The sequence below is a fragment of the Larus michahellis genome, chromosome 1 (assembly GCF_964199755.1).
Source record: "Larus michahellis chromosome 1, bLarMic1.1, whole genome shotgun sequence".
In the NCBI taxonomy this organism is placed as follows: Eukaryota; Metazoa; Chordata; class Aves; order Charadriiformes; family Laridae; genus Larus; species Larus michahellis.
In genome coordinates, this window is record NC_133896.1 from 98,508,856 (window position 1) to 98,521,741 (window position 12,886).

The window sequence follows — 12,886 nt, forward strand, 5'->3', positions numbered from 1 at the left end:
TCAGAAGAGTGAAGAGAGGATTTTGTTCCCTTTAAGCACCTCCAGCTCTTCACAGCTGCACAGTTACAAGCCTGTACCCTCACTGACACTGCAACCAAGACTGAGCTCTACAGGAAAGGTACAAGTATGGGAAGAAAACGAGTATCAACCCCAACTTTGAACTCCCTGCAACCACAAAATACCCTCTCTTGCAAATCAGACCCTGTGGAAGGAGAAGGGAATGGGGCAGACATTATGGGTACAACAGCCTTCCAAGTCTCATCACTGAATTTTAATGTGGTGCTGATGACTCTGCCCTGATATTTATAGTTGGGATTCGGGGACTAGATGCTGTAGCACAGCTGATAAACCCTTTCAGTGTACTTCTAAGGATCAAAGTCATCTACAGAATACACTTTCCCTAGAGAGCAGCTGATCATTCATTGTTTAGAGATTTCAAATGAAGACTTAATTTTTTTTATTTTTTTATTTTTTTTTTAAATCATTCAGGTATTAAGACCTCAGCACGAGAACAGTGTGGCAAAGTTCAACAGCTTGTTATGCAGGAGATTAAACTAGGCAAGCAAAATAGCTCTATGCTATTAAATATGGGAAGGATTTATTGCCTTTTTAGGACTCAGATTCACTCTCATAGTTGTCTTGATATGGAATAAAAATAATCTCTCATGTCAGTCCTTGGAAGCTCTAACCTTTTCAAAGAGATAAAATACAAATCCCTAGGTTTCTATATTACAGGACCACAGGCTGCTGCTTCTATTTCCAACAAAACTTTGGAGTTTTCTGTAGGGCAGAAATTTCAGTTTAGTCAGCTTTGAGACAGCGCTTGCTTAGAACAATCCAAAAAAAAAAGAGTAACTGAAAACTAAACAGTCTCCCACAGCATGCAAGTCTTGACACCACCTTTGCAAAAAATGCAACTGCTTTGGTTTGTCCTGTCAATCAGAAGAAAGTTTAATGTACTCTGAACAGCCCAATGCAGAGCCCTGTACACTGTCAAGTAATATCAAAACCACTGTAAGGATGCATATTAGGCACAATCTTAAATGGACATGCTTTCTGAAAGTTAAAAAAAAAAATTAGAAGTCATTACCTCTAATTGTACTTTTAACACACATTGATAAATCATTGGCTTCTTCCTTCTCCAATGCATATCAGTATTCAGAATGTATTTCCTCCACAAAGAAGAACCAGAGGCTTGCTGCTTCATAACTCCAGTCTTTGCTGACAGAGTATCATCAGGAATTGTTTGCTGTGTAGCATGGACTAAGCCAATAGTTTCTCGGCACATCTAGATTGACTCTTGAGGTAAATAAGTAATAATAAAAATATCATTCCCACCTTAACAACTCTAGTTGTGCCAACCGTAGGTGCATGCAGCTATGCCAATAAAAGAATTTGGTTGAACTAGATATATGCTGGGTGATGTCACTGCACAGCACTGGTGACTCACAAACCCCCCTCAGCAGTACATGTGTACACAGCAAAGGAAGCGAAGACAAGACAAGCACCTTTTTTTTTTTTTTAACAAACAAAACAAGAAACCAACCCACAGCAATTCCAACATCACCTGGAGAATCAGCATCATTAAAAACTCCATATTAACCATACGAGCATTTAATTTAATGCAATGACAACTTTATTGAAGGCAAAAAACCAGAACTTGTAAGTAAAGATTTCACCTCATTACAGAGCAAGTTGTAAGTTAGAAGAAAGATGTTTACCAAAGTAGAAATCAGACCATGTAAATACATAGAAAAGGCACAACAAACAGAATCAATAACAGTATAAAACATTGTGGAAAATTTTTGAGAGTTTGGGTTTTATTTTACAAAACTATTCCACAGCTGTTAAAAAAAAAAATCTAGTGTTGTCACATTACACTGAGGCACATGGTTTTAAGAAAAATATACTATTTCTGTGCTTTCTGTCCTACACAGTATTTGCTATGGTTGTAAACATCAGTATTTAAGACAAACGTGTGTTTAAACCTCATCCTCCTCCTCAGTTTTGAGAGTCCACAATAGCAACTGTGATCTTACTTTCATTAATATGACTAAGTACCAAAACTAAACTGTTGTCAAAAACTCAGAGGCTCTTTCAATCTTAGCACACAGCAAAAGGGGATGAACTTCAAGTGCCCACACTGCTCCACAGTTCCCAGAAGACAGTTCCCAGAACAGGAGTTTTGGACTGCATGTAAGCAACAGTGCCACGAGCCTCCAAATGCACTGCACGCCAGCTGCAAATCAGCCCACAAGCTATGATCGATTCAAGCCTGTCATCCTGCACCTAGCTGCAGGCTAGCCCACAGCAGTCTCTGCCCTCTCCCCAACTTGCATAATGAGTATCCACACATAAAGCCTAACGCATCATTTTAAAGAAAAAAAAAAAAACACACCACCAACGTGATTTCTTGAAAGAATTTCAACTTGGTGCAGAAATTTCTTCTCTGGTTTTTGTAACAGCTCATGAACAACCTTTTTACTGTAAATACTAAACAAGATGAAATTGTTCACATCATCACCACAGAACCATCTCAGATAGTACCAGTATTCACAATGGATTTCAAATTTTGCTCTGTTTTATGTGAAGTAATGAAAAAAAAATACCACATTTTAATGTATAGAATTTCAGTACTTTGGGAACAAATGACTACCACCCTCCCCATTTCCATTTCTGATCCCAAAGTCAGATGATCCCAGATATGCACATTTCATAGAACTGTATGCTAAGGCTGCTTGGTTAAAGTTATGTTATCTGTACTGTAAAAGGCAAAAAAGTGTATAGGCAATTTGATCAACAGTGAGGCTGGGCAAAAAGTGCTTTCTGGTAGAACACCAAATCCTACTGAGATGGGTATCCAACATCATACATTTTTTCAGGAAAGTCAGCCTTAAGTGTTGTAGGCAACTGAGCAAGGACGTTGGGAAGGAAGGAGCTTTGTGATTTAAAACACAAACATCTCTATTTGAAGTACAGTGCACACAATAAACATTCCTGCCTTGAAGGACATTAAGATAGAAAGCTAGAGAGAGCTTCAGATATGCCCACCATGCTTCCTGCCAAGCAGATAACCAAAGCTGATAAGATCAAAACTTAGTACAAATTAGTTCTCATGACAAAAAGTGCTATAATGGTATAATCTAAATCAGATTGAAACTGGTCAAGAGAGAACATTAATGCACTACTTTACTCCCTGATTACATAAAATCACATAAAATATTTTAACAAAGTGGAAAAATCTTTTGTTGCTAAACTTGGCCTGAATACAACTGCTTATAAGCAAGTAAGAATCTGAAGAGTTTTGTTCTGATATAGAAAAGTTATTTTAAATCAAAAACCGCTTGTAAATGAAGCGACAAACCCTGAGCACGTTTCACATATTGGCAAGAATATGGTGAGTCTCCTACTGTCTGACCTTCACAGGAACAGAATGCAACAAAGGGCAACATAAACCCTAGCAGCACTCTGGTGATCCTTATGTCTTTGCCATCTCTCCTTGGGTTCCCTTCCTTTAAGGGCACAATCGCTTAGCCGTCAAATGAAGATTTGTTCTTCTCTCTTATTGATAAAAGGCTGTGGAGCTGGAATTACAACTTTAAAAAGGATAGGAAGGGAAGAAGGAAAAATAATCTCCATTTAAGTTTACCCGCTATGTATTAGTAGTTTCCTAAATTTCGTACTTCTAAGTGGTTGTGCTCACAGCAGTCAGCTAAACTAGCAGTTAGCTAGTATGCAAGTTGAAAAACTAATATTCAGCATACCCAATTCCAGTGTTCTTCTAGAAGAACTGCTAGGGAGTCAGGCTTCCACAATCCTGCACAAGCTAGTCAAAGAATAAGCAAAAGACTTTTATCCTTCTAATCTGAAGTATTCATAGAAAAGAACGCCAAAAGTCAAATTCCATTGTGTTGACTGCTGCTGAGCCTGGAATGATGATCTGAGTTAAGGTAACTTTCCTGGAGAGGGGAAGGAGAAAGAATGTATACAATACTTGTAGCATTTTCCAGCAACACCCAGAGATGTTAAAGCTAAAGAAATATTGGAATGTAAAAGGCATTAGGGTTGCACTTCAATTGCCCTTATACAAAGGAATTCTGTAAACATTATCAAAGTTCTAATAGAAGACTAACACAGGTCCTCTGACACATATTAATTAGGTTTTGAACCCTGATAGAAGAGACACACATCAGTTTAGATACTTGTCTTAGATCAGTCAGGGAAAAGAAATACCAACATTCTTTAATCCTCCGTCTCTCTTGGGCATTTAACTAATTCTTCCTTTCAAGAACAGTAATAATCAACCTACTTATTTCACCACTAACTTCCAAATGCTAGGGGGGAGAAAAAAAGCACCACGACATAGCACTTAAACACCATCCTGTATAACTGATTCATCCCAACAACGGGGCAATGTTTTCAAGGCAGCATTTTCCATTCAAATGCCTTTGTAACAGTAACCCTAGCCAGCTGGAAACACAGCCTGTTAAAATCTCCTTTTCATAGCATCCTCAAAAGGGAGTATTTTTTTTTAGAGGATCCTAACAGCAGGATGGTACTGTGCTTTATAAATTATCAGAAGGACACTTAAGTTTAAGATTTTGAATTAACTCAGTTTCTAATAACTTTCCAGAAGCCATAGAATTATTTGGCTTCACTGTGGGCTTATACTTTATCGCCAAGTAGATCTAGGTTTTTCCTACATTAAAGTCTTTGTGGTACAAGTCAGGGATGCACTTGCCAGGAAAACACAATGCTGTTAAATGATTAAACTCTTGGTAGATGAAGGAAGAAAGGTTTCAGTTCACACTAAAGTCCACTGGATAATCATCTTCATAGACACTGACTCCAGCAAGACAGTTTTCTAAGGAAGGTGAAAGCAGTTAAACAGTATCTCACACAGAAGAAGTAGGAAATTGCGCTCAGATATTAAACAACGGACCACTGCAGTGGTTTGGGAGTAAATGATTATACATAGCTCAGAAGATAAAGAGAATGAAGAGTGGCCTTGGAATTTAGATACCAGCTGTTCAGCGTTTGTTTGGAGCTGGCAGGTAGATTGTTACATGCTTTCTTCGCTAAGACAGGCAATAGAAAAATAGTACTTTCTCCTCAAAGCAGAAGTAGATCACTAACATATACAAGAGCTTTAGGAGAAACGAAACTGATCCCACTTACAAAAAAAAAAAAGCTGGAGTTTTAACTCATTTACAAGTTCAGAAGAAAACGTCTTCTCCCCAGCCCAGACTGCTTAAACAATGGCCCACTTCCACCTTATCAACAGAGTTTGTCCTTTGAGAAAGGACATACATAAATTCTCTTTTCTTACCTGTCATGCCCTCAGCTTCACACTGCTCCTATGCTACAGCTGAGGGAGAAGAGAAGCACCTTGCTTCATGTGAAAAGTGTCAGTTTCCTGCCTTGTATGTATTGCCATTAGCTGCAGCCAAGGCAAAGAACTCAGGTTCCTGGCAGATGAAAAATTCTATTAACCTTATTTTACAAGTGCTTTTCCAACAGGAACAAGTTTTTACAGATGAAGGTGCTCCTTTCACGTATTTTAAGGAAACACCAGTCTAAACTGAAAATTAAATACTTCATTAAAGATGCAAACATTTCATCATTTCATACTTACTCCAAATCAGTCTTTTAAATTAGAATTATGTCTTTCAGAAGTCTCATGAACCTAAAATTTTGCAAGAGAGGCAGGAAAAGAAAGAGCACCAAGGTTCCATTTTCCCAGGCAAACAGTGCAAAGATTAAGTGACATTAAAAAAAAAAGAAGAAACAAACAAAAAAACAAGTTCTCAATAAGAAACCGGTTGACAACTGATTTCTTTTTCTTGCAAAAGAAAATCCTCTAGACTGGCATAGTCCCATCAGAGTCAAGGTCTTCATTTTACAGACTTCATATATTACTTTGTTACTTTTGCAAAACCAAACAAATACATGATTTCACATAAGAATTATCATAACGAGTTCTGGAACTCTGCCCAGTTTTTCTGCCAGACAGAACTTCACTTGATCACAAACACCCTGTCCTGCAGACACCATTGCTTACAAAACCAAGCAATCGCATACATTGGATTTAACACAAGGAGCTTCTAACAAGCTGAAAGGCACATGTTTAAGACAGAAGTAGGAACATACATACACAGTGATCTTAACATAGTTCTACTGTACTTCCTAGAACTTTGTGAAGCATCCAGTATTCCTGTTAGGACAGGCAGACCGAAACACATTTCTTCACAGCATCCCTACAGGCAGGAGAAAAAAAAAAAAAAAAAAAGAAGAAAACAACCAGAGAGTCACCTCAGTTATGCCACTTGATGAGACTCATTCCATGCTGCTATCGCACTGACTCTAAGGACTTTAAAAGATCAGCTGACCATGTATTAATTGCGCTTACACAATTTGCATGACTACATGAATGCATTAGAGAGAAGCGGGTCTGCTCACTGTCCACCTGCCCAACCGCAATGGGAACGACACCTGTCAGCCTGTATTGCAGCGGTGTACTGAAGGAGGACAGAGAACTGTGCTCTCAAACACAGAATAGCGCTCATGGGGGAGATCAGGAAAAAGAGGTACCCAGAAGAATACACTTGTCTAGTATCCTTTTGGACCAACATTTAGGCATTCCAAAGGCAAGCCTTATGTTTAGCATGTGGTCAGCACACCTACGTATTTTTATAGGAAGCCCTTTCATTTTATTACATTTGTGTTCTCCCACTAGAGAAGATGCTTAGTTTCATTTTCAGGTTTACCTACGTATATTTTCTCCCCCTAAAACACCACTATGGAAAAACTTCTGAAGCCATACATTAGTGTTTCTATAAACTAATCTTCTGTATCATTAAACCTCAAGATGACAAGAAGTAAGGGAGTAGGGAAGCTTACCTTGCAAATGGTATGAAGGAAATGCTGTACCTAAGCAGAAAGATTTTTAAAGTTACTCTTGATGTCAGATATTATTAAGAGTCCCAAACAAGAACAGCCACCCCTCTGATGCTCTAAACAGGTGACTGCAAATACACAACCAAAATGAAGCACTGGGTTTGTGAGCAACAGGAATGTGTATCCTTACAAGTCATCTTAGCCCAGCCAGCTTGTGAAACACTACAGCAAAATCAGTGTAGAAACATTTTAGAGACAGTTCTCCTGCACCCAATGTTCTTCATAGTCCAACACCTCCAGGCAGGTAAAGATTAGTCTTGAGGGCTGGCTACATGTTCATATCAGTTTCTGGACTACTTCTGTGACATTACACAGAGCACGTGTTAACTTCAAGAACACTGACACTTAATTTGATTGGCATATCTGGGCCTTTTAACAAGACAAAATCAGGAGAGTGTTATAGAGGAATACCAAACAGTAAGCAACAAACTGATTTAAAAGGGAAAGGAAAAAAGTAGGTTTTTTTACTTCAAGCTCACAGAAATTAAACACGTTCAAAGGCACCTCCCCCAGCAACGAAGCCCTGAGCTCCATCTTCAAAGCCTCTAAAGTGGTGTGAGAGACCAAGAAGCAGGAACAAGTCAGCTCCTCACTGATACATTGTCTTGCATCTAGGGGAATGGTGAGGTAAGAAATTCTCCTTCCTTCCAACTCATGCAAGTTCAAAATCCACTCACAATTCAGCTACTGATGTTAGGTGCAATAGCAAATGGAACATGTGGGGAAGAAGTCACTTACCATGCTAAGGCGAAAAACTGTAAGATGCAGAAAAGAAGCGCGAGTCCTTCCTTACGCCACTGAAGGAGAAGAGAAGGAGGGAGCAGGGAAGAAAGACAGCAGACAATGAGACAACAGTGTAATAATCTTATTGTTAAAATATACTCTGGTTATATATACATATAGGACTAAAGTACTCACCCAAAAAGCAGAACACAGTGTTAGTACGAGACACAACTAGAAGAAAACAAACAGTTTCTATTAAACATAGAATCAACTCCAGTTTTATAGATAATATTAACACCATAATGGGTTACTTCACGAAGACAGAAACAGATTACACCGTTTCATAGTTTTATGCAATCCTGCATAAGAGTTCCTCATATTTAAAATGCTCTCGTTATAATATTTCTGATGTGAACTAAAGCAATGAGGAAATATCAGCCTGATATCTCCAGAAAATAATTTTATGACTGCAAAGTAACAGGAGGAAGAGGTTACTGCAGCTTTTTTGCAACATCAGCAGGTCCCTACATCCCACGCACTTCTTGGTGTCATTGGTATACACCACACTTCATCGTTTCATGTAAGGAAGACTTTTCAGGTCTTTCTGCTTCTGTAAATGCCACATTTCCTGTTGATTCTCAAGGTTACCATGGGGTTGAAGTTAGGACATTATTTTGTTCTTACCAATTGAAACTATAGTATGCTTTCAACAACTTTCAGCTATTGCTTAGCAGCTGTCCTGTTTAATAGGAACAGCCACTAACACCAGCACTTTTTTCAGAGTTGCGCTGTCTTTACTACAATTAAAATCTTTTGGGGTAGCAGGCCATTTTGGATTATTTTCTGTTTTAACCCTCAGTTTTAACAGGAGCCTCCTTTTAGTTCAAGTTTTCATTTTCAATTTAAGACACAACAGCTCATTTAGCTATGACAGATGCTGATAACTTGATCTTCCTTCATCAACATCTAGTAGTCTTCTTCTGATACACATGTACCATTGCGTACTAGAGATTATAATGTGTATTTTTCTGCTTGAGTAAAAAAGATCTAGTACTGCATGTTCAAGACATTAACACACACATTGCCAAAGAAATCATAGACTTCACCTCAATCACGATTACTGACATTAAATCTAGTTTTCCCATTAGTTTTAAGGTAGTGATTTGTGTATCGGTCTAAATACTACATCATACATCTGACAACTGGCTTTATTCCAGTGAACAACATTCCAGGCATTCCCCTGACTCCAGGCATCCTCAATGTTTATAAAACAAACACACCAAGCAGTAGGCTTCTTGCCTGCTGCTGATCTGCGAGCATATAGGGTCTATTTCTCAGGCTCCATCAGGTGCCTGCAGCCTCTCTGGATGTTTAAAGAGAAAACAGGAAGCGCTGATGTCAAGCAAACACTCTAAAGACATTCACACTGAAAACAGGAGGACAGCTTCATGCAAGTTAAACCACCTTCCAGATTTTAGACTCTTCAAGAGAAAATGGAAAGTTGAAGAGACAAAAAAGCCCATGGATTTTAAACAAGAAAGAGTCTGCAAAGTAGCAGCAGTTTTCACATACCCCCTCCCAGTAGAAGGCCGGCCACAATTCCCATCTTATGAAGATAAAAATAATTCCAAGGGCTGACTTCAGTTGAATATTGAATTTGCAATTTCATCGTGTCATACGAGTTTCAAAACCTGAAGCTATCAGCCAACAGGTATGATTTCTGTATTTTTCAATCCAAGATGACCAAGGCATAGAGATTCCCCAGTTGCTTTGTCAGGAAATGACAATTTTATCAAGGTAGAAATACCTACAAAACTCTTTAAAGTAAATTAGATAGAATATAAAAAGACAACATTGAACGTCTAACAACTTCCATAGTACAACTTTTTAAAAACTAGTTTCCCATCTTTCATCCTTTAAGCAACATGAAAATATGAAGTTGTGACCTCAAGCACCTTAAAAAAGCACGTGCACGGTTCACATACAGCAGCCGCAGACCCTTAATGCTCATTTAGCATAACAACTTGGCTTCAGCTCAGTCTTTCATAATAGGAAGGTGGTTTTCTGGTGCTACACAACCTTTCCACTGCAGCAGATGTGCAGGATGTTTGACGTTTTAAGAAAAAAGAAAAAAAAAACCAAAACCACACCCACATCTTGAGACATAGTTAGATCAATGTATAGGAAAGGACTTTATAGTGGAAATTGTTTACAGGTTAGCATGAGTTAAAGCTGATTCCTTTGATACTTACTAGCATAACAATAGTAGCAATCAAACGTGTAGGCTCAAACATCCTTTTCAATTGTTTCATTGGTCCCATAAGAAAAAGAGTGCTGTGAAAAACAAAACAAGATGAATACAGAGGTAGAAAGGCAAAAGCAAAACTAGGTAAGATCCCTCATTAAGGGGTTTTTTTTGTTAAACTGTCTGCTGTCATATGGGGCATCAGTACACAGACTGATGTACGATAATCATAACATGTTTGCTGCATAACAAAAGAAACAGGATATATGAGGAGGGAAAAATCCATTCCTGTTTTTCTTTGTGCAAGCTATTTATTCTATAATTTTATTTGCACTTGTTCAGTTACAATTAACAAAAGCAGAGCAGAACTATCAAGCTAGAAGCATAGGTCAAGGTCAGCTTCAGTTAGATCAGTCTTTATAAATGCTTTTTTAACCTGCTTTTAAAAACACCAGCCACAGAGGCTCTGCATGGATTGCCATGTAATCCAGCTCAATTCCTCTACATAAAGGGCTGTTTTCAGACCCGGATCCATTCTCTGATCCCTTACCAGATCTGCAGCCCTCATTTAGAGTAGAGCCCTGGTGATTGATATGGCATGAATTATCTAAGATTATATTTCTGCCTCATGTACCATATTATTCTGCCTCATTACTGTATTATTTCCAGTTCCATTCCTTGTGCTTTCTAACATCTTGTTAAGTTTCCTCAATCACAGAAGGCTGTGCCTGTCACAAAGTTGGTGAGGCTACGCTTCAGGACCCTCAACGGCCATGAAGACTTATCAAACAGGCCTACCCTGAGAGACTGACTGCCCCAAATGTATTCACCACAACACACAGAACATTACCAAATGCAAAATGCCAAAGAATCATTTTTATCTTGCTGGGGAGGGGGGGGGAAGAAGGCACCAAACAACAAAAATAAAAACACCTCAATGCTCAAAGCATGATTTTGGTTCTTCATTACTGATAAGTAACTTTTACCTTGAATGCATTGATAATAACAATAAAGGAAACAAAAGCTTTCTTTACCACTTCAGGGCACTGCTGGGGAAACGCTCTTTAAAATTCAGCAACAAGAGAATAAGTTCCATAAGCAAGGCTTCTCGCAAAAATGCAACAGTTTATACCACTTATGCACCTTCACCCATCATTCTGCTTTAGTTTGTCATCTTTATCAGGGAACTAATGTAAAAAGATTGTTACCTCCCAATAGATGCGATATTCCCCAGAGTATAAAACACTGCAAAGAGTGTCAGCCCTTTCTTTGGTACCCATAGCAGACAACTACCCTAAAAAGGAAGATTTAGAGAGAAAGGGAAAATAAATTAATACTGGTTTTAAGTTGCAAAAGAAATACATCCAAAAAAGGTCACAACACCAAAGAAGTCTTAGGAAAACTTAAACCTAAACTGCAGAATCACACACAAAAATAAATTGCATTTATTGGCATTCTTGTTGAGAGTTAGTGCATTGAATCTAACTGGAACCGAGTCAGGTGTCTTCCTAGAGACTCAAAGAAAAAAAAAGTCAAGCAACAGCACAGAGCAAGGCTGTAATTATCGGGGCTCCTGAAACTCAATTATCAGGGAGGTCCGGCAAAAAGTCCTTACCAAAAGCGAGCACAGGCATCCTATTGCAAAACAAGCAATGAAGCCTTTCACTCTGGTGCCCCAACCTAATGAAGTTGCATCAATAACCTAGAAACGAGGAGAAAAAAAAAATAAATAAGAGCGCGATTAATTATTGACTAACAGCTCTTGCCACCTATCAAGTGAGTACATTTCCTCCGAGATGCCCAACTGCGCCCAAGCTCAAACGGAGCCTCCGTTTTTAAGCACCCGCTTCGACGGCCCGCGGGAAGCGCGGGTGCAGCCAAGGGACGGCGCTGACAGAGCGCACCGGGCGGCGGGGGCTGCAGCGGGGCGGGAGCGCTGCCTCCCGCCGGCCCGCACACCCCGGGGCCGCCCCCACGCACTCCCGCCGGCACCGCCGGGAAGTTTTCCACTTTGGCTGTTCCGCCAGCTCTGCTAACAAAGGGGGAGGGTGGGTTGTTTGTTTGGCTGGTTTTATTCCCTGCCCACACCGAGATAGCGCGGCGGCGCCTCGCCGTTGCCCCGCGTTATTGTCGGGCTCGCTGCAACCAGCCTTGGCCGATCCGGCTTCGCTCGGGCAGACCGCGTCCTCCTCCTTCGCACAACGACCAGAAGGCAGGGCCCCCTTCCCAGGCAGCGGCACCCCCGGCAGCACGGCGCATTTTAAGCCGCAAGTTAAAAGGTCTAGAAACCGGCTCCCGACAAACCGGCAGCCCCCGGCCGGCTCCGCCCCGGAGAGCCGAAGGCCTAACGACGGGCTGAGGCGGCGCGGGCCGCTCCCGCCGACGGCAGACCCGCGCCGAGGGGCCGCGGCAGCGCTGAGGGGCGGCCTAGGCGCCCCCTTCCCTCCCTTTCTGCCCCCCCTCCGTCGCTGCTGCGCTCCCCACCAACCACCGCTCGCCAACCGCCGCCCCCCCCGGCAGGGAAACATGGGCAGGGGGCGCCGAGCGTTACCTCGCCCAGACCGCTCGGCTCCTCCGCGTCGCGACCGCTCAGCACCCGCTTGAGCTTGTCCATGCTGCCCGCCCCGGCCCCCGCCCCGAGCGGCTCTGCCCGCTCACGGCCGGACTGCCCTGCCCTGCCCTGCCCTTCCCTTCCCCTCCCCTCCTCAGGGACTACCAGTTCCGGCATGCACCGCGCCGACGCAGGCTACCTGCGCTCGGCAGGTAGATGAAGGACGGTAGCAACGGCGCGGAGGCCGCCGGGGGTTGTAGTCCGCCGGGCGGGGGAGGCGGGACCGCATCCGGCGGTGCGGGGGAGAAACCAGCTGCTTCCTGGACCTAACGAGCGGCAAGGGCAGGGATGGAGGTGCCCCCAGCAGCGCTGTGCCGGCCAGCCCTGCCCTCGGAGCGGCTCCGTCTCCT

At 41.5% G+C, this 12,886-nt stretch overlaps 1 protein-coding gene across 2 annotated transcripts; it reads right to left on the reverse strand.

Moving 5' to 3' along the window:
* Positions 1-1,613: 1,613 nt before the first annotated feature.
* On the reverse strand, positions 1,614-12,636 carry SFT2D2 (SFT2 domain containing 2). Of its 2 annotated transcripts, XM_074595163.1 has the most exons (8): positions 12,477-12,636; positions 11,541-11,627; positions 11,134-11,219; positions 9,933-10,014; positions 7,876-7,911; positions 7,696-7,754; positions 6,901-6,930; positions 1,614-6,257 (listed from the first exon to the last, which is right to left on the reverse strand). In XM_074595163.1, the coding sequence occupies exons 1-8, from the start codon at positions 12,537-12,539 to the stop codon at positions 6,218-6,220; spliced, it is 483 nt and encodes a 160-aa protein (XP_074451264.1). In that variant the 5' UTR covers positions 12,540-12,636; the 3' UTR covers positions 1,614-6,217. The 2 variants fall into 2 exon arrangements, with proteins under 2 accessions (XP_074451264.1, XP_074451273.1); XM_074595172.1 differs by lacking the exon at positions 7,876-7,911 and having other exon boundaries at positions 12,477-12,588.
* Positions 12,637-12,886: the final 250 nt, after the last annotated feature.

Bases quoted from the DNA above. Each gene is read 5' to 3' on its own strand.
- SFT2D2 (XM_074595163.1), bottom strand. From the start codon at position 12,539: ATGGACAAGCTCAAGCGGGTGCTGAGCGGTCGCGACGCGGAGGAGCCG. The intron at 11,220-11,540 runs GTAAGGACTTTT...CTTCCTTTTTAG, and splicing joins GATGCCTGTGCTCGCTTTTG to GGTAGTTGTCTGCTATGGGT. The intron at 6,931-7,695 runs GTAAGTGACTTC...CTTTCTGCTTAG, and splicing joins CAGTTTTTCGCCTTAGCATG to GTACAGCATTTCCTTCATAC.